Here is a 21,843-nt window from a genome sequence, read left to right on the forward strand (position 1 = left end):
GTTTATTATATTGTTGATGCAGCCCCTCCACTCCAGGGATGGAGCTGGCTCGGGCTCTTTCCTGGAGAACTGCTGCACACCGATGACTCCTCTCCAATCACAGAGCGTGCCAAGAGCAATTTCAGCCCTTAGAAATGTGCTTGTCGCTCAGAAACACATTTATCCTCGGCGAGGAAGAGGCTGGTGTGTTTTTTTCCCTTTTTTCCCCTGACACATCCCCGATTATCCCGGAGCCGTCCCCGGGCTGGGATCCAGGGCCATGTCTGTGGTTTGGTGACTCGAGGTTGCAGCTCTGGGCTGTTGTGCAAGGCAGCTCCCGTGCCCTCAGCTCACTCCTGAGAGCCCTGATTGCCCCCCGTTCCATCCTCATCACCCTTTAGCTCTGATTTTACAGAATTTTGGGGTCAGCAGAGCACAGGGAGCCACCCCGGCTGCTGATCCTCAGGATGCCCCACCAGAGAGGTGAAAGAAAGGAGAGAAAGCTCTGCCTCCTCCCCGTGATTGCATTTGCTGAAGGGGTGCTGGTGATTGGTGCCACTTACCACGGTGCAGCAGAGGGGCCAGAACCACCAGAGCAGAGCCAGGGCCAGCAGCAGGAACAGGATCAGCAAGGCAATGGCCAGGATGGTGCCATCAGACTGGGGAGAGCACAGAGAGCACAGAGTGTGACACCTGTGACACCCCTGAGACACCTGAGACACCTGTGACCTGTGAAACCCTGATACCTGTGACATCTGCGACACCCCTGACACACCTGTGACACCCCTGACACACCTGAGACCTGTGAAACCCTGATACCTGTGACATCTGCGACACCCCTGACACACCTGTGACACCCCTGAGACACCCCTGACACACCTGTGACACCCCTGAGACACCTGTGACCTGTGAAACCCTGATACCTGTGACACCTGTGACACCCCTGACACACCTGTGACACGCCTGGCATCTGCAGAAGGAATTTCTGGAGAACCTGGACCAAGACAACCTCATCTTTGCCCAGGAGCACAAACAATGTGGAATGAAGAGGGAAAAACGAGGATGGGGCTTGATAATAACCTAAAGCTGGAATTGGGCAATGAACTCCAAGATGTAAATGGAGCAGAATTATAAAAGTGACAGACCATGTGACCTGTTGGGAATGTGGGACCATTTTGGGTCATCTTGGGTCCATTTTGTGCCCATTTTGGTTCATCTTGGGTCCATTTTGTGCTATCTTGGGTCCATTTTGTGCTATCTTGGGTTCATTTTGTGCTATCTTGGGTCCATTTTGTGCCCATTTTGTGCCGTCTTGGTCCATTTTGTGCCATCTTGGGTCCATTTTGTGCCCATTTTGGTTCATCTTGGGTTCATTTTGTGCCCATTTTGGGTCATCTTGGGTGCAGCCCTGGCTGGGCTGTTGTGTTGCCCAAGGTGGATCCACAGATAATAAATTTTAATAAATTCCTGCTTTATTCCTAAACTGTGCTCTAGCCCAGCCTCCCCAAGCCTGTCCCAGCCCAGACCTGGAGCCTGAAGGCTTGGCCACCTCGTGGCACACAAGACACCCAAAATGTCACAATGCCACACGTTCCAAGCCCCCTTTGAGTTAAACCCCAGGAGCATTTCAGGGACCCCAACTCACACAGTGCGTGCTGGAGATGATGACGGAGCTGGAGATGAAGCTCAGCCCATCGTTCATGCTCACTTGCAGAGCTGCTTCCCTGGAAAAAGCAGAAACAGGTCAGGGCAGCTCCTGCCCAGCCCTCTGTCTGGTGCCCTGGGTGCTCAGAAATCCTCTTGGACAGGCAATTCCCACTGCTGCAGGGCACAGCTGGCACTGAGCACCAGGGTATGGCAGCTTGGGGTCAAATAAGAGAGAAACAGAATTAAGAGAGGAGACCCAGCCCCATCTTCCCATGGGCAGGGTGTTCAGCTGGTACAGAACATCACAGGATGGCAGCTTGGGGTCAAATAAGAGAAAAACAGATTTCAGGGATGAGACCCAGCCCCATCTCCCCATGGCCACGTGAATTTTGGGGCAGCAAAACCTACATGCCAACTTCCCTGAGCACAGGTGCTGGGCACAGCAGGTAGGTGTCCTCCACCACGAAAGGCTTCTCATCTGCAGAGGGGAACAGCAGGGGTTAGTGCCACATCACCCACACAGGCCTCAAGGAGAAAATTAAATGAGGGCTTTCCTTGCCATTGGTGCATAAACGAGATGGGAGGTGAGGACATTGGGATGTCTGTACATTACAGAAATTAGGAAATAGGTGAATCAGGATTAGGTAAATCAGGATATCTGTACATTACAGAAATCAAGATATAGGTACATTAGGATATCTGTACATTACACAAATTAGGATATCTCTACATTAGAATATCTGTACCTTACAGAAATTAGGATATAGGAACATTAGCATATAGGTAAATTAGGATATCTGTACATTACAGAAATTAGGATATAGATACATTAGGATATCTGTACATTACAGAAATTAGTATATAGATACATTAGGATATAGGTACATTAGGATATCTGTACATTACAGAAATTAGGATATCTGTACATTAGGATATCTATATATTAGGATATCTGTACATTACAGAAGTTAGGATATAGGGGTATTAGGATATTAGGGATATTAGGATATAGGTACATTACAGAAGTTAGGATATAGGGGTATTAGGATATTGTAATTATGGAAATCTCTATCTGTATGTACATCTCTATCTGTACATTATGGAAAATGCTGCATTTTAAGGCAGAAGCCTCTGACCCTCAGCTAAACCTTCCAGCCTGAATCTCACTGCTGTAAAAGTGATGGGAGAAAGTCCCCAGAGCCTGAGGAGCCCTGGGTGATGCTCCTGCTCTGCAGCCTGGAGCCAGAGCTCTGTGCCCCTGGGGACAATGGGGACACTGGGGCTGCCCACCCCTGTCCCAGCCCTCTGGGCGAGCTGGGCTCTCCTCACCCTGATTTATGAGCATATCATGAATTTATCACGTTGTCTCGGCACACAAGCCAAGAAAACGGAGATCAGTGTCTTGTTTTCCCTTTGCTGAGGAGGCGAGGCCAAACCTGCTCCGTGCCAGCACCCACACAGCAAAAGCTGCTCCGTGCTGCCAGGCCTTGCACTCGGCTCTCTCAGGTTTCTGTTTCTGTTCCTGCCCCTGCCCGCTGCCATCAGCCCCTCTGGGAGCTTTATCGAGCTCCAGGCACAGATCAGTGTGTGTGGAGGCTGTTTTGTGCTCGGCCGCAAAAACGAGCTGTGCTCCAAACAAAGGAGCATCCATTTGGATTGCATAACTCGGCCTGAAAGCTCACCCAGGGACAGCAAACAAAGCAGGACTCTCATCCCTGCTCGGCTGCAGGGCAGATTCCTGCACCCCAGAGAGGGGCTGCCTGTAAAACCCCCCCAAAACGACCCAAACTGGCTCTGAGCAGAGCGCAGGAGGGTCAAACCTCCCCAAAAAAGCCAATTCTGGGCTCTGTGGGTGCCCCTCCAAGCAGGCTCCTGGCCCTGCTCAGACCCTGCAATCCTATCCCAGTGCTCCTGCACCTGAGCAGCTCAGGGCAGCCTGGAAAACCCATCACTCCCAGCAAGAGAAAATCATTCCTTGTGCCGTCAGCAGGGGTGGGACCTTCTGGCAAGGCAGGACCTGCAATATTTCCTGACCATCATCATAAAAAATAAAGCTTCGATGTATGCAGGATGCTTTGGGAGCAAGCCTCAAATAAGAGAGCAAGCTTCAAAAAAACCTCCCCAAAACAACAGCAAAAACAAAGCAAAAGGGGGGGAAAGGGGGAAAGGAAAGGGAAGGGTAAAAAAGGGGGAAAATGAAAGGGAAGGGAAGGGGAAAAAGGGGGGAAAAGGAAAGGAAAGGGAAGGGGAAAAAGGGGGGAAAAGGAAAGGGGGAAAAGGAAAGGGAAGGGAAGGGAAGGGGAAAAGAAAAAGGGGGAAAAGGAAAAAGGGGGAAAAGGAAAAAGGGGAAAAAGGGGGAAAAGGAAAAAGGGGGAAAAGGAAAAAGGGGGGAAAAGGAAAAAGGGGACACCCTGCTGCTGAACATTGCTCTGATCACTGCTCTGCTCAGCCAAATACCCCTCTTGCTTTCTGCAGATGTTCCTTTTACTTTATCCTGCACATTCTGAGTCTCTGCTCCCTCACCTGCCCCCTTTCCCTGCCAATAATCCCAATAAAACCCCGTTAGCTCATGCTTTAACCTCCGCACGTCCCGGCCCTGCTCGCTGCGCCTCATCTGGGATAATTTAAGGTTTCAGGAACTGTTGGCTTAGTGTTATCTTTATAAATACCTCCCTCCCTGATGCAGTCAGAGGCAAACAAAGGCAGCTGAGCTTTCCAGCCTCCAGGAGGTTTCCATAAAATCCTGGTTCAGCTCTCTCAGGGAGAGGGTTTGGGTTGTGTCCCCTCAGATGAGCCAAAACCCCTCCCTCATTCCCTGCCCCACCCACCAGGGAGCTGCTAAATGAAAGGAAAAATTATACATCTATTTTAAAAAGCTATTAAATTATTATTATAAGCCTATTAAAAATTCTATCAAAGTGAGACATAAACTTTAGGGAATTTAGGAATTTTAGAGGAGCTAAGGTTTTAGCTAGAGATAAGCTTTATTGGAGTTAATTAAAATAAATGGGTAGGCCTTGATGAAGTTAAGAGTTAGTAGTTAACTAATAATTGATTGCTTGTCAACACAATGTTTGGCTAGCTGGGTTTATAATACAGAATTATAAGAATATATTCTTATAGAAGAATATAGGAATTGATAAATGGCTTCTAGGAACATAAGGCAATTGTTTTTTAGGAACGTGAGACAGTTGTTTTTAGGAACATAAGACAATTGTGGCCTCCTCTGTTCTGAAACCAACTGAAAACGGGGAATGGGAGCTCTACCAAGGGTTCATTTGTCATATTTGCATTGAAAAGGTGGAAAGGTCAGAAGGAGGAAGACTTCATTTACTTCCTCATTTTGGGACCCCCTCCCCATGAAAGGGACCCATTTCAAGGGACAAACCACACATGCTTAATGACTTTTGAACTAATTACCATATGGAGCAGGGGATGGGATGTACCAAAGTTATCAATATGTATTTGTATTTTGGGTATTCAATACTTGTATAGATAAAAGGGCTCTGTAATCACCTGTAAATTGGGTGTGTATTTGGGAGTTAGCCCACAATAAACATCCACTTTCTAACTTTAAGCTGTCAGAGAGTTCTTGCCCGTCACAGCTGGGTATCAGCACTAGACATCCATGCCAATATCCATATTTTTTTAATCAATCAGGAGAATTTCAGAGCTCCTTACTGAGGGTGAGGGTGTCGTTGATCCTGAAGCTGCACAGCACCCTGTCCACGTTGCGGGCGTGCCGGAACCCGTTCCCCCTGACCACCACCTGGAAGGACTCTGCCAAAACAGCCAGCGTCAGCAAAACCAGCCACAAACACCAGGGTTTGTGTCCCAAAAGGAGACACAGGAGCCCTCTGATTTATTCCAATAAAGGGAGAGCCCATGGGGCATCCCCTGGTGTCTCCGATTTTTGGAGGATGCAGCCTCCCTTTTTATCCCAACTTCCCTTCTCTCTTCCCCCATTTCTGATGTACTTGAGAGGTTCAGACCTTCTGATATGCCTGATACTGAAGATTTCCCTCTACTGTGAAACCCTTCTTTTAATTTTTAATTTTCGTTAGGAAAATTAACCCACAAACACCAGGGGTTTGTGTCCAAAAAGGAGACAGAGGAGCTCTTTGATTTATTCCAATAAAGGGAGAGGCCATGGGGCATTGCCCTGGGATCTCCGATTTTTGGAGAACGCAGCTGCTCTTTTTATCCCAATTTCCAGCCACATTTCCCTTCTCTCTTTCCTCATTTCTGAGGTACTTGAGGTTCAGACTTCCTGATCCCAAAGACTGCCCTCTAATGCACAACCCTCCCTTTTAATTTTTAATTCTTACTGAATTTAGGGGTTTTTCCCCATTTCTGGGGTACTTGAGAGGTTCAGACTTCCTGATCCCAAAGATTTCCCTCTAATGCATAACCCTCCCTTTTAATTTTTAATTCTTACAGAATTTAGGGGTTTTTCCCCATTTCTGAGGTACTTGAGGTTCAGACTTCCTGATCCCAAAGACTGCCCTCTAATGTACAACCCTCCCTTTTAATTTTTAATTCTTACAGAATTTAGGGGTTTTTATTCCCCATTGCTCCTTCCATCTTTAAGGTCCAATTTCATTTATCAGCAAACCCAAAGTTTATTTGTAAAAGCAAACATCCTTTTCCATTCACCAATCAGTGGAATCCTTCCCATTATTCCTTTCATTTCTCAATGCTGGTTTTATCCACCACAGTTTGTAAAGACAAACCCCTCATTCCTCTCAGGCAGGAATTCAGGCCTTTTCTGTAAGAAAATCCCATTTGACACCACTTGGCAGAAGTGGGGCAGTGCAAACTGCCCTGAAAGAGAAATCCACCCCAAATAAAGGTGAGATTTGGTAATTGGTGAATGTGGCGCTCTCCAGCAGTTAGAGATGGACTGAACATTGCATTTTGGGCAACAAGGAGAACGTGGGCTGGTTCAGACTCACCCCCTGCACAGATGCTGGAGGGCTCTGCTGCCAGGATCTCTATGCAGGATTTCTTCAGAATCTGAGGGAGACAAAAAGTGAATTCCTCAGCCCGGTTCCCACGGAGACAGAGATGGAGACAGAGATGGGGAAACAGCCCCTGAACCCAGCAGAGCAATCTGCACTGGGGCACAACCCCAGCCCTGGGCTCCCCACCCTGAACCCCCAAACAGGCCCCAGTGCCCCCTGGGCTGTGCCAGGCTGAGGGTGCCAGGCTGAGGGTGCCAGGCTCTCCCCTGCCCCTTTGTGCCCCATTTTCTGCAATAACTCTGAAATTATTGCTGATTGTCTGCAGCTCCCAGGGCTGTGCGGGCATCACTCGAGTTTGGACTCAAACATCTCCAGTTTAAGCTGAACTGTTCGGCCAGAGAGTCCTTGGGAGGGCTGGCCCTGCCTTTAAGCACTTTATTGCAGTGATTCGCTTGGCTCAGGCTTGGCTCTCAGGGCAGAGGCATTATTCATTATTTATTCATTTTTATTTATTATTCATTATTTATTTATTTTTATGATCTATTATTATTAACTATTATTTATTTTCTATGTTATTATTTATACTTACCATTTATTATTCATTTTTAAGTTTTATTTATTATTTCTCATCAATGTTATTTATTTATATTATTTATTTTATTATTTAGCTTTTAGTTATTTTTATTTTATCATGTTATTATTTACTTTTTATTTATTATTCATTTATTATTATCTATGTTATTAATTATTTGTATTATTTATTATTTTTATTATTTAGTTTTTAGTTATTTATTTTATTATTCTATTATTTATTTATTCTATTATTTATTTTTATTATCTATTATTATTATTTATTATCTATGTTATTATTTATATTTACTATTTATTGTTTATTTTTATTGAGTTTTATTTATAATGTATTATAACGTATTATAATGTATTATTATTATGTATTATTATTATGTATTATTATGTATTATTATTATTATTATTATTATTATTATTATTATTATTATTGCTGGGGGGCTCAGCCAAGCTCAGCTCCCAGAGCCCAGCAAACGCCAGCCAAGCATCCTTGGGTGACTCAAACCCAGCACGAAAACTATTTTCCCAACTTTAAACTGAAACATCTGCGAGGGAAGAACAGCAACCAATGCAACAAACCCTGCAAGGAAAAGAGAATTTTTGGGTTTTGTTTATACCTAATTGCAAAAGCTGCTCCTAGAAACATTCAGACAGAAGTTTGAAGGTTTCAAACACTGAGACAGAAGTTTTACTGAGAAAGCAGAGCTGAAAGTACCCAGGGGCTGGAGGATGCTCTGAGCTGGTGCAGCCTGACAGGCGAGGAGAGAGGAGATTGGCAGCAACAAGGCTGTACAGGAACTGTCGAGTGGGGAAAAAGAGAAAGTCAGCAGCTGAGAACAGAACTGGAGGATCCAAAACAGGAGAATTTAAAGTAGAAGAATTTTAAAATATGAGAATTGAAAATAGAAGAATTTAAAATAGAAGAATTTTAAAATATGAGAATTTAAAATAGAATAAGGAAAACCACAGAGACTGTAAAACACAATCAGCACTTTTCAAAATGAAGTAAAGCCCCCCATGGTTAAATCTGAGACGAACGACCTCTGCCCAGCCATTTACAACCATTCCTGCTGGCTCAGAGGGGGAAACTGCAGGTGGATGATGCAGATCTCCCAGTCCAGTCTAACCCCTTTACATGACCATAAAATCTGCCCCTGAACGCTTCCACGGTGCCAACTGCAATATTTATTTTGATTTAGATTAAGTTTCCAAGCACACACCCTGACTCAAAGCGCAGAATTAGTGCAAAAGGACAAAAATTACAATTGCAGCCCAGGGCTCCTTTTGGCAAGGGAAGAGGGAGCTGATTTTCCAGGAATGCAGACATTGTTTGTTGTTCTCTGGGTGATCAGTGCCCTCCTTGCCATTCCTTTCACCCACAAACCCTCTTCCCTTCTCCCAGGCTGCTGCAGGGATCCATCCCTGTGCCCTTCCCTCCTTCCCAAAATGGGAATTTTCCCTCCCCTCTCAGCTGGAGCAGCTCCTGGAGGTTGAAAAATCACAACTGGAAGGGGAGGCAGAGCTGGGATTCATTAAAAACAGCTGCGGAGGGAATGCAGGGCTGGGGAGCCAAGCATTGCTCTGGTGGTGGTGTTGTTGTGCTGCTCTCTGAAATAAATGAAATAAATGAAATGCAGCACCTGATTGTCCCAGAGAGCTCAGGCAGTGCCAGGAAAAGCAACAAAGCAGGGCTGGGGTCCATGTGCATGTGAGAGCACTGGGAAAACTGGGGGGGGAAATTGAGGGAAAAATTGGGGGGGAAAATATGGGGGGGAAACTCTCTTCACAGGGTAGGAAGACAAAGCAATTCCTGCTCTAGCTGGGGACCAAGGACAACCACCCAAATCTCAGGCCCAAGAGCACAAACAATGTGGAATGAAGAGAGAAAACAAGCAGGATGAGACTTCATAACCTAAATCTGTAATTAGGAAATTAACTCCAATATGTAAATAGAGCAGAACTTGTAAAAGTGACAGACCTTGTGACCTGTTGCCCATTTTGGTTCATCTTGGGGTCATTTTGTGCCCATTTTGGTCCATCTTGGGCTGCCCAAGGTGGATCCATGGAGGAGATCTTTGAATCAATCCCTGCTTTATTCTGTAACTCTGTTCAAGCCCAGCCTCCCCAGGGCACCACAGGAATGGGGAAACTGGGCCCTATTGACAAATTCCACCCCAAATCAGCGTTTGAGCGCAGACCAAGGCTGCTGCCCTTGGCCTGAGTGATCCAGTGAATTATTTTCCAGCAGGCAAACCCAAGCCCAGGAGTGCAACCAGGGGGTGACAATACTCACAGAGTCGATGATGCCCTGCAGGGCCTCAAAGCCATCGTTGACAGGGAACACATGGTCTCTGCTGTCAGCAATCCGGGCCAGCTGCCACAGGGGGACAAACGGAACAGAAATGCAGAGGGGGACATCAATTAGCCTGCAGGCAGGTAATTAGCACTTCCCCAGATTAAAAACAAAACCCTCCAATGCTCAGCTGCCCTCTCTGGGGTGCCCCTGTGAGGCAACACAGGGAATAAACCACAGGTGGTTTATTGGGCAGGAAAATGTTTGTCCTGTTAGCCTGGTTGGTTTATAAATCAGGGATTTTTCACATCAGGGATCAGAAAGGATTTGGAGACGAGACAGAACGTGGTTTTCACTGGTACCCAGGGGCTAATGATCTTTAGGGCAAACCGAAAGCAGGTTGGACTCCATAATCATGGAGGCGTTTTCCAACCTTAACTCTTCCAAAATTCTTTGAAATTGGCCTGATTCAGGTCTCCTGTCCGGACAGGGATTTGCTGCTGGGCCTGTGCTCAGAGAGGAGCCAGGCAGACGCCAGGGGATGCTTTGGGGAGGTTGGAGGGGCTCAGAGGAGCATTGGGAACCTCTGTGGTGATGAGGAGGAGCCTCCTGTGGGCTCCAAGGCTGGGTTCTCACCTGGGTCTCGTTGAAGTCCTTCACCCCCACGCAGTACACGGTGGCCCCCAGGTCCCTGGAGCGGTTGGCCTGCAGGGGACAGGGGCACAGCAGGGTCACCCATGGGGGGAACCCTTAAAATCACAGAAAAGCTGCAAAGCCAGGCCTCAGAGACAGCAGAACTGCAGCTAGAGCTAAGCAGGAGCCGTGAGATTGGTCAGCAGAAAACTTCTGTGAGATGTAGGAAGTAAGGGCAAATGTTGGTTTTACTCTACAAACCCAATTCTTCTCGTTGTTGTTGGATTTAATGCTGCACTTTGGGCAGACTGAGAGGGAAAACTCTGTCCATAGCAAAGCCATGCAGAAATTCCCTCTGCCAAGTTTAGATCACCCTGGTTTGACCGGCAAAGGCCAATTGCTCATCTCTGCAGGGAGAATATCCAAAGGAACATTGGGGATGCTGAGAATGTGTGCTTGAGCCCCAGGGATGTTTGTGGCAATGCCAGGCTGGCTGATCTGTAGCTTCTGATGGGGCAGAAGCCACCACCCTCCCTCTGCAGTCCTGACTTTGTGTGAGGGGGGGAAAGCAAAGTGAAAGTGAGAATATTCAGCATTTCCCAGAGCAATCCAGTAAACACTGAGAGTTTTCAGCTGTGAACAATTGCTCCTCCTGTGTTTATTTTGAACTGGAGGTTTTAACCCCTCTCCTTCCCCCTGAGCAGTCTCAGCTGGGGTGGCTGCTGCTGTCAGTGGTTGTCCTTTGGGTTCCTGTCTGCAGAGCTCCAAAGTGGAGATTTCCCACTGGGGAAAAGCTTTTCCTCATCCTCTGCATTCCCAGCAGCGAGCCCAGGCACTCCCCTGCCTCCCTGGCCATGAAATAAAGTCACTTACCTCCCTCTCAGAGTAGAAAAACAGATCCTCGTGGAGCTCCCCATCTGTCAGTGCAATGATGACACTGGCAGTCCTGTAACCTGAACACACAAACCTCCTTAGTGCTGGCTTTACTAAACCACCTCAGGAAGCATCCTTGGGTTTGCTAAACCATCTCAGAAAGCACCTTTTGGTTTGCTAAACCACCCCAGAAAATATTCTTTGGTTTGCTAAACCATCCCAAGAACATCCTGATGGCATTCCAGGCCAGGGAATGAGGCTGCAGCCACCAAAATCCCCATTTGCTCCTCATTTATTCCTGCTTTCAGTTCCAGAAACCCAGAGGGGCTTTTCCAGCTGGTGACAAAAAGCTCGATTGGGATTTAAACAAATATGGTGGGGAAAGGGCCTAAAATCTTCAAGATTCCTGAGCAACATTTCAGGAACATCATAAAACCTTTGCAGCCTTCCCTTCCAAACCAGAAAGTTTTTACATCCATTACAGGGAAGGAAAGGACATTTTCCCAGTTGTCTGCACCAGTCCCTGCAAGAACAGGAGCCACCCCCACCCTTCCCACAGCAAAGCTGCATTTTATTTTTTTTAGATCTGTTAAAGTTATCAATCAAAAAGAAAAAAACCCATTCAATGGATCAAGAAGGGGCTCTCACCGTGAACATTCTCATGGTAAATCTGCTCACTGGCCTGAAATCAGATCGGAAGATTGTCAGTAATAAATCAATAATTGGTTTGTTCATCCATCAGCCAAAGCAGCCCCAGAGCTGTGTCCCACTGCTCTCCTCTCTGAAAACCCCATCCCCTTTCACCACTGAGAAACATCCCAGGCTAATATTCCTAAATATTCATAAACAAATATTCCTAAATATCCCTAAATAAATATCCCTAAACATCAATGCTAAATATTCCTCAGCAGCCCCAGATCAGCTATTCCAGCTGCGAATAAACCAACAGCTCAGTCTGTGCGCTCCCATTTCAGGGATGGGGCAGCACTTGAACAATTCAAACCCTTCCCAAATCCCCACGTGGGAGGCAGTGCAGGAGCTCAGCTTTAGAGAAACTCCTGAGCCTGTAAAAATATGTAAATATGTCAGAACCATGCCCAGGAGGAGAAGGCAATAAGGTCTGCAGTTCTTTGGGCACCCCAGGTGTGAGCTGTGGCCGCAGCCCACCCAGCCCAGGTGGGACTGAGCCCTTCCCACCCTGCTGGGCACAGAGACTCAATGCCACTGCCTTCCCCAGGCAGAAATAAAGGAATGAGCAGAGTTTGCAGCCCCAGCCCTGCAGAGGGACAGGGTCCCTCTCCCCCAGCAGGAATTCCCAAGGGCTGTGCAGCCCCTGGGGAGCAGAGACAGCCCCTGGCCCCGTTACCCTCTCAAATCCTTCGTGCATGTACGTGTCCCCTCCTGGCAGCACCTTCTGCAGCTCCTCCAGGCCCTGCCGGATCTGCTCCCTGCGAGGAAGGCAGGGTGTGAGAGACACCCAGCAGAATGCCACCAAGAATGCCACCAAGGTGTCCTGGTGGCACTGTGACACCCAGCAGAATGCCACCAAGGTGTCCTGGTGGCACTGTGACACTCAGGGGGAAAGGACCAGGGTGTCCTTGGCACTGTGACACCCAGCAGAAAAGGAACAGCGTGTCCTGGCACCCAACAGGGATGCGTGATGGACCCAGGGTGTCCTGGCTGGCATTGTGTGACACCCAGAAGCAAAGGAGCAGGGTGTCCTGGTGGCACTGTGACACCCAGCAGAATGCCACCAGGGTGTCCTTGGCACTGTGACACCCAGGAGCAAAGGACCAGGTGTCCTGGTGGCACTGTGACACCCAGGAACAAAGCCACCAAAGTGTCCTGGGCTGATAAAAGCCACCAGCATGTCCTGGCTGGCATTGTTAGGGCCAGGAGAAAGCCACCAGGGTGTCCTGGCGCCCAGCACAGGTGGGTGATGCCCCCAGGCTGTCCTGGCATGCAGGGCACAGAGATTTGGAACCAGAGTCACCCAGTGCCTCCCCAGGCTGTCCATCCTCCCAGCCCTGTCCTGCAGGAGATGCCCAGCCCGGTCCAGGGACATTTCCAGGCTGCAGTGAGGGTGCACGGCTCTGCAGGAAGGCAGCCAGCTCCCTCCCCTCTGCAATGTGATCCAGCCATCCGAGATGTAAAACACATGCTGGCTTACACACCCCACACATGTGGAACATATATTCCTGCTCCACGTGGCAATGGAGTGAACAGAGGAAGCGAGAGAGATTTAGGGACCTTGTCCAGCTCTCCTTGCAAGGCGGAATAATTAAAATAAAATAAAAATAAAACGCAGAATAATTTAAAAAAACATTTAAAAAATAAAACAAAATATTTAAAAAGAAAAATAACTAAAAATAAAATAAATGAAAAAATAAAATAAAATAATCCATCCCATAGATTTTTCTGGGATTAACACGCAGCTCTCTAAGGGGGTGGCAGGGACACTCTTCACAAGCAAGGCAATCTGGTATTGCCACAAAACCCACCCCAAACTCTCTTTGGCTGTGCCACACCTTCAGGCCCTGAGGAAATCTCATTTTTCCCCAGCCAGGGGTGTGGGTGGCACCTCTGCCTTCCAAGCTGCTTTTGTGGGAAGGCATTTTCATCCCTGAGGATGTTCCACGGGCACTGAGCCTCTGCCCCTCTGACAGAAGGACACAGAAGCTGCTGTTGATTTTAAACCTCTCCTTACCTGTCTTCTGTTAACCTCATCAGAATCGTCCCTCTGGTTGAAAAGACAATGAAGGACATCCTCAGCTGAGGGCTGGGGGAGAGAAAAAAGGGAATTAATGTGACTCAATCACACCCAGCCCTGCAGGATGGAAATGTGTTCAGCCCTGGGCTTTGCTAGTCCAGGGAAACCTCGGGGAATCCTTGTGAAGGATGTAGAGAACATTTGTGTCACAAACCTGGGATTGCTAAAGCCAGAAAGGCTTAAATGCACCCTGGGACAAGGGAGGGCTCAACGTGGGTCACGTTGGATTCCTCACCCAGGGCCTGAGAGCCACAGGCTGGAGGCTTGGAGCCCGGGAAGGCATGCAGGAATACATGGAATTATTGATCTCCCACAGATCTGATCCAGGGAAGGCAGGCAGGAATACCTGGAATTAATTTTATCTCCCTGCAGCCCCAAACTTGTGCACCTCAGGGACAGGAGGATTCCTGCCCCACGGATCTGATCCAGGGATAAAGGGAATTATTTTATCTCCCACAGATCTGAGCCAGGGAAGGCAGGCAGGAATAAATGGAATTATTTTATCTCCTCCTGGCCCACAGAACAGGAGCGTGGGGAGCAGCAGTGAATGGAGGGTGAGCCCTTTGTGCACCACATTTCCCCACGGAGCAGCACAGGAGGGGCTGGGCTGGCACCCCCAGATTTCCCTAGGGGCTGCAGAACTTTCCTTACCTGATGAACTTCCTGGCCAGGTGCTCCACAAAGTGATAGATCTCGTTCCAGTGGTGCAGGACACTGCCTGACCTGGGGACACAGGGGTGACAGACAGACAGACAGACACGTCAGGGTCACTGCTCAGGGAGGCCCCTCCTCTGCTCAGCACTCGCTGCTCTTCATCCAGAGACATCAAACTGGGACTGACATTTCCTGCTCAACTAAAAAGCAAAATAATTCCCACTCCTGTGGCGGTGCTCACAGGGGTCCCAGGATGAGGGAAGAGATGAGAATGTTGATTCAATGTTTCAGAAGACTTGATGTATTATCTTAACCTATAATTATTATTAATAATTTATTATAATTTTATAATTCTATAATATTATAATATTTATAATATTTTATAAATATTACAAACAATTATAAAGTATAAGAATTTTATACTATTATGGCATTATGCTATTAATAAAATTTTATAGAATATTGTTAATATTTTATAATAATATGTAATTTATTTTAATATATAATTATTATACATATTATAATTATTGTTTATAAATATATGTTATATAATTTATTTAGTATTTAATTAATATATAATATATATTAAAACTATACTAAAAGAATAGAAGAAAAGATTTCATCAGAAGGCAAAGAATAGAAAAAGAATGATAACAAAGGTTTGTGGCTCGGACAGAGAGCCTGAGCCAGCTGGGCTGTGATTGGCCGTTAATTAAAAACAACCAAAATGGGCCAATCACAGATGCACCTGTTGCATTCCACAGCAGCAGATAACCATTGTTTGCATTTTGTTCCTGAGGCTTCTCAGCTTCTCAGGAGAAAAACTCCAAGGAAAGGATTTTTCAGAAAACATCAAGGCTGCACACTCCATCGAGGGTTTGGGGCTGCCCTTGGCCCTTAGGCTGGGCTTTAACACAGCCTGAACCACACAAATAAACCCCGTGAGAGAGAGGAGCTGCCTCTGCGCAATGTTGCAGATTAATTCCACCCACTCACCTCCAAACCATTACACAGAGCTTGCAGCTCAAGTGTGTTCTGAGAATTACATGCACTTGGAGGAACAGATTGTTGAACTCCTCCAGAGTTTCCACTGTGCCAGAGCCCATGAGGAGTAAAACACCTCAGTCCACATCTCAGCTGCTCTGGTTAATCCTTCCACACCTCAGCTAAAGACAAAACAAACTCATTCTGCTCCTCAGGAGAATAAACCACAGGATGTAATGGGGTTGGATTATTCTTCTTTATGTTGTAAGAACGAGGAAAAAATTAGGTTAATCAGAATCTTTCAGCACAAAATGCCCCTTCTGGCATAAACACTTCTGTGAACACTGGAATATTAATATTGGGGAAAAAAATTTCTTTCCTGGAGTTGGAAAATAAATGTGTCATCACTTATTCAATTCCTTGAGTACAATTAGAAATATTTACAGGGGAAATAACCATTCCAGCTCCAACAGAAATTCATTGGTCTGCAGCTTAAAGGTGAAGGTTTGAGATGGTTTTTCACTTCCCAGGAAGAAAAGGCAAAGGAGCTGTCCTGGCTCAGCCCTGGGAGTGCCAGGGGAAAGGGAGAGCAGGTCCTCAGGCTGTTCAGAAATAAACCCAGAATGTAAAGCCATGGTTTATTGCTATTTATTATTATTTATTTAATGCCAGGGGACAGGCAGAGCAGGTCCCCAGGCTGCTCAGGGAATAAACCATAGGATGTAAAGCTGTGGTTTATTGCTATTTATTATTATTTATTTCATGCTGGGGGAGAGGCAGAGCTGTCCCCACCCTGGCTGCTCAGAGAATAAACCACAGGACGTAAAGCTATGGTTTACTGCTGTTTATTATTATTTATTTAATGCCAGGGGAGAAGCAGAGCAGGTCCCCAGCCTGGCTGCTCAGGAATAAACCACAGGATGTAAAGCTGTGGTTTATTGCTATTTATTATTATTTATTTCATGCTAGGGGAGAGGCAGAGCAGGCAGGACCCTCAGCAAATGCTTTTAGTAATGAATTCTTCATTTCTTTCTTTCCTCAGGACATGGCACAAGGGCTCCTTCCCCACACAAATGTTTATTAAAAAGGAACAAAGGAACACCAATAGCCAAGCTCTCGATAAACCAATTAAACCACAGGCAGAGGGAAAATTGGAATCATAAGAGGTGAGGGGTGACAACATCAGGACTTGCTCTCAGACAGGAAACTCAACCCCCAAATTGATAGAACAGAGACACACAGGGCTCAGCCCCAGGTGCAAATTCCCCCTGGATGGATGGGATAACTCAGAGAGCTTGAATTCCACAGGCACTCCAGGCCCAGATCATTTCCTACAACTGGCCTGGAAAAGAAGTTTTTATTGTCTTTAGGTGGTGAGGCATAAAAACCACCTGAATTTATAGCAAGGGTCACATCAGTCTCCAGAAGGCTTGGAGAGGCAAGGTTGGTTAATCAGAAACCAATTAATGCTTGTTTCAGTTGCTTTAGACCAAAAATTCCCCTCCCAAAAGCACCTCAGGGGAGATTCCCACATTTCCTGACCCATCTGGTGGCAGGCACGAGGAGCTGGGAGCAGCAGCCCCTGCCCAAATGCAATTTCTGAATCGCACTTGAGACTTCTCATGTTCTTCACTCGGCGTAAAATGGACAAACCCAACACAACCAACAAAAATGGACAAACCCAAGACAAGCAACAAAAATGGGCAAACCCAACAGAACCGTCAAAAATGGACAAACCCAAGACAACCAACAAAAATGGACAAACCCAAGACAAGCAACAAAAATGGGCAAACCCAATAAAAACAACAAAAATGGGCAAACCAAATAAAAGCAACAAGATGGACCAACCAAACACAACCAATAAAAATGGACCAACCCAACACAGCCAGGATTTCTGCAGCCAGAGCAAAGCTCACAAAAGCAGCATCAGCTCGCAGTGCCCACCTCCCTGAGCTGTGTCATTCAGCAGCCACACTGTAAATGACACTCCCTTTGCACAGGGAGCCAGGCCAAGAGCTCTGAGCAGGATGAGCGCTTCTAGAGTCCAACTGTAAGATAAGAAAAGCCAATTTTCAAATAGTTCTCTCCTCATATTCCCCAAAGAGCCGAGATGAGCAGCGAGCCAAGGATTTGCAGCTGAATGGCTGATGCTGTGAACTTGCAATTGAAGAAAAGGCTCGTCCTGAGGATGCCAAAAGCTCTTCTGGAGGAGGGCCCAATAGATGGAAATTAAACCCTGTGACCGTGTTCACAGGGGTCTGAGGATGGGGAAGAGATGAGGATCTGACTCCGTGTTTCAGAAGGCTTGATTTATTATTTCATTCTATATATTATATTAAAACTATACTAAAAGAAGAAAGGATTTCACCAGAAGGCTAGCTAAGAATAGAAAAACAAGAATGATAGTAAAGGCTTGAGACTGACCAGAGAGTCTGAGACAGCCAGACAGTGATTGGCCATTAATTAGAAACAACCACATGAGACCAATCACAGATGCACCTGTTGCATTCCACAGCAGCAGATAACCAATGCTTACATTTTGTTCCTGAGGCCTCTCAGCTTCTCAGGAGGAAAAATCCCAAGGAAAGGATTTTTCAGAAAAAATCATGGCTACAAAACCCACGTAAACCATTCTCTTTAACAGGAGAGTGAGACCTTCTGTGGCCACCTGCTCTGGCCTTTTGTACCTGTCAGGTGTGGAGAGAGACCCTGCAGTGGCTCCTTCAGCAGTGCCTCCTCCTCCTCGCTGGGACAGGGTGCTCCAGCACCCAAAGCTGCACCTGAAGCTGCTCAAGCCTCCCTAGACTTGGTCCTTCTTGCACTTTTTAGACTCCACTTTTCCATTTCTGCACCTGTGGCTTTATCCAGTCACAATCCAGGAGGGATTGCACAGAATCCAGCCCAGACTCTGACACCAACGTCTCATGTGAGTGAAGGGCTCTGCAGCTGGCAGGAGGACATGGAGACACTTGGTTCAGGGGCTGGTGTGGATCCAAAAATCTCCTTAAGCTTGCCTGGGTTTGGGCTAACTCCCAGAAGTCTCAGAGATGCCATTTTACCTAAGAAGCTGTGCAGCATCTCTTTACTGAGCCCCTCAAAAGCAACATAAATGAGCCCCAAATTATCCTCTGCCTTCCCAAATCATTCAGGAGCAATTGTGAAAGCCCTCCAGAGCATGGAGGCTGGTGTTGAGCCAAAAATCTCCTCAAACTTGCTGGGTTTGGGCTATAAGTCTCAGAGATGCCTTTTACCTAAGTTGTGCAGCATCCCTTTATTGAGCTCCTCAAAACCAACACCAACGAGCCCAAAAGCATCCTCTGCCCTCCCAAACCCTGCAGGAGCAATTGTGAAAGGCCTCCAGAGCACGGAGGCTCTGAGGGGTGATGCAATCCTTGGAGGAAATGCTGATATCTCGTGCCACAGCACACAGCTCGCTGCCAGCACGCATCCACGGGGCTCAGGTCAGAGCAGGACAAACCCCTCAGGACATTCCTCTCCTCCTGGCTGGCAGGGGTTGTGCAGGAAAACAACTGACAAACAAGCAGCCATGGCTGAATTTCCATTAATCAGCAGATAAGCAGCCGTGCCTTAATTTCCATTAATCAGCAGATAAAGCACAGAGTGCTGCAGGCACTCACTGGGTCCCAGCTGCCAGGGAGCTCCTGCCCATTCCTTCCACCAGGAATGCTCATCTGAGAAATGCAAAGCTGTGTTTCGTGTCAATGTGTGTATTTGTGATTGTGATATGTGTGGAGACCTACAGTGGGACCTACAGCTGCCAATTCTAACAATAACTGAGGAAAATAAACCATGGAAAAAGCCTATGAACCTATCTTTTGTTTGCAATTAACCCTTGTTGATTTAGGAGCATTGGAATTAAAGTGTTAAGGATGTTGCTTTTTGCTTGTAGTTAATCCTTAAAGAGTTCTGCAATAATAACCTTTCTAATTATAATTTTAGAATATTGCTTGTATCCTTGAAACTATAGCTTTGGAATATATATAAAGGAAACACACTTATCTCACACCTCAATAAAGCAGAGAAAAACAGCTTGAGAAAGGAAGGTGAACATCACCTCAAGGATTTATGGTTTCAGCCAAGGGAAGCTGGACATCACTGTTATGAGATTTATAGTCCTTGCAATTAAAAGGTGGAGCATCAGGAGCACTGGCACTCTGCAGCAGGCAGTGTCTCAGCGCTGGGTTTTGCCCAGGATTTTGTAATAAAGGGTTATGTAATTCCAAGTCATTTCTGCTGATGGAATGTGGGAGCTACTGCAAAACACTCCAGAGGATCAGGCAGAAACTTCGTCTGGGAGCGCTTCTGGCAACGTGCAAACACTTTCCTGCCTCTGCAATTTATGGTTATTAATGTCAGTGCCATGGCTCTGGCAGGCAGCACCTCCACCATTTCCAAGCCTTTGCTTCAAAAGAACTGCTCTTGATGGAGAAAATCAGGACAACCATTTCAGCTAGGATTTTTTTTTAAGGTTTTTTTCCTTTCTTTTGTTAATTGCTGTATTGCTTTAGTAAGGAGCTTTCCAAAGCTCAGCACAAAACGATTCCACATTGCTCCATCCCCATCTGCGAAAAGCAGCGCTGGTGCGGCGCCAAGGAGGTGACACTGCCACAGTTAGTGATGAAAAAGCGAGGCAGGAAGTTATCTGCAGCACAAACAGCTAAACAGGCAAAATATGCCTTTGATTAACAGAAGAAACAAAGAAAGTGTGACTCAGCTCGGGCAAATGAAGCTCTTTAAACGAGCTGCTCTCCATCCCAGCAGCTGAATTCAGCCCTCTCTGAGGGGAGCAGCCCCTCTCTGGGAGCTGTGGGCAAGGGCAGAACTCCCTGTGATGTCCCAGACTGGAATTGGTGCTGCAGGAACAATTCTGCACTCCCTGCAGGAACAATTCTGCACTCCCTGTGATATCCCAGCCCTGGAATTGGTCTCTCCAGGGCCAATTCTGCACTGCCTGCATGTTCCCAGCCGTGGAATTGGTGTCTGAAGGAACAATTCTGAATTCCCTGCAGGAACAAATCTGCATTCCCTGCATGTTCCTAGCCCTGGAATTGGTCTCTCCAGGGCCAATTCTGCACTCCCTGGATGTTCCCAGCCCTGGAATTTGTGCCTGCAGGAACAATTCTGCACTCCTTGCAGGAACAATTCTGCACTCCCTTCACACCCCAGCCCTGGAATTGGTGTCTGAAGGAACAATTCTGCACTCCCTGCAATATCCCAGCCCTGGAATTTGTGTCTGAAGGAACAATTCTGCACTCCCTGCATGTTCCCAGCCCTGGAATCGGTGTCTGAAGGAACAATTCTGCACTCCCTGCAGGAACAATTCTGCACTCCCTGCACATCCCAGCCTGGAATTGGTCTCTCCAGGGCCAATTCTGCACTCTTTAGGCACTGCTTTAACCAACACACTCAAGCTCAGCACACACAGAGCTCCCGCCCTGCAAAGCCCATAACGATGCCATCACGGAGCACAAAGGGATTTAGCACCGGAGCCACCACAGGGTAACACAGCGAGCAGCGGGAGCCGCGAGGTGCCCTGGGGACACGGGGACTCCCGCAAACCCCAAACCCAGAGGAAATCTCCTCATCCCAGCCCGGAGCCCGGCGGAACGAACAAAGCAGGCGGGACTCACTTGTCCAGGATGAAATACAGATCAAAGCCCCCATAGCAGGCAGGACCTCCGTGCTCTCTCCGCCCGCCGTGCCCGTCGCAGGTGAGGGTGCAAACGGCGAGCAAGGCGCACCGCAAACCAAACCTCCAGATGCTCTGCCTTGCAGTGGCCATTATATCCAGAGAGGAGGAGAAAAAGGAAAAATCTCTTCTTCTTCCGAGGCTGCTTTATTTCCCAGGTTTCTCCACAAAAGCCATCCAGCGACCCCCGGAAGGTTTCGGTGTGAATTGTATTCCTGAAAACTCCGCTCGCAACAGCTGTCCGCAGGAATTGCGGGGCTTTCCTTCCCCCTTGTTTCCCTCGCGCCGCTGTTTCTCGGTTTCGGATTTCAAGATGCACAATACTGTATTCCACTTTTTTTCTTTTTAAAGGGGCTCGACCCTCAGCGTCCCCGGCAGCTCTGCGGGAGCAGCACCATTGTTTGCCAGGAGCAGCCTCCTCCTCCTCCTCCTCTTCCTCTCGCTTTGTCACGGGCCTCAGCAAACGCAGGGAGGGCTTGTGGCTTCCCCCCTTCCCTTTAATTATTATTGTTATTATTGAAAACGGCAAGCTCTGCTTTTCCTTGGTGAGAGAAGCTCGGAGAATGCCATCTCGTGGCCACAAAAACTGCAGCACGGAATGGGATCCCAGCCCGGGCTGGGTTAGGACGGACCTAAAGCCCTAAAGCCCATCCCTGCCATGTCAGGGACATTTTCACTGCCCCAGGATGCTCCAAACCCCGTCCAGCCTGGCCTTGGCACTGCCAGGGCAGCCACAGCTGCTCTGGGAATC

The 21,843-nt window shown here is 47.3% G+C and overlaps 1 protein-coding gene across 1 annotated transcript in view; it reads right to left on the reverse strand.

Annotated features, from left to right (window-relative positions):
* Positions 1-21,601, reverse strand: part of ANTXR1 (ANTXR cell adhesion molecule 1) — a 34,892-nt gene extending 13,291 nt beyond the window's left edge. Inside the window, exons 1-13 of the mRNA XM_064731056.1 lie at positions 21,034-21,601; positions 14,396-14,467; positions 13,682-13,753; positions 12,341-12,422; positions 11,623-11,656; positions 10,975-11,054; positions 10,105-10,173; positions 9,469-9,549; positions 6,582-6,642; positions 5,308-5,406; positions 2,035-2,104; positions 1,625-1,703; positions 543-638 (exon numbers count right to left, since the gene is read on the reverse strand). Coding sequence (XP_064587126.1) covers positions 543-638; positions 1,625-1,703; positions 2,035-2,104; positions 5,308-5,406; positions 6,582-6,642; positions 9,469-9,549; positions 10,105-10,173; positions 10,975-11,054; positions 11,623-11,656; positions 12,341-12,422; positions 13,682-13,753; positions 14,396-14,467; positions 21,034-21,185 — 1,047 coding nt within the window. The 5' untranslated portion in view covers positions 21,186-21,601. The remainder of the gene's footprint in view (positions 1-542; positions 639-1,624; positions 1,704-2,034; positions 2,105-5,307; positions 5,407-6,581; positions 6,643-9,468; positions 9,550-10,104; positions 10,174-10,974; positions 11,055-11,622; positions 11,657-12,340; positions 12,423-13,681; positions 13,754-14,395; positions 14,468-21,033) is intronic.
* Between the last annotated feature and the right edge of the window lie 242 nt (positions 21,602-21,843).

This window comes from Zonotrichia leucophrys, chromosome 22 (assembly GCF_028769735.1).
Source record: "Zonotrichia leucophrys gambelii isolate GWCS_2022_RI chromosome 22, RI_Zleu_2.0, whole genome shotgun sequence".
In the NCBI taxonomy this organism is placed as follows: Eukaryota; Metazoa; Chordata; class Aves; order Passeriformes; family Passerellidae; genus Zonotrichia; species Zonotrichia leucophrys.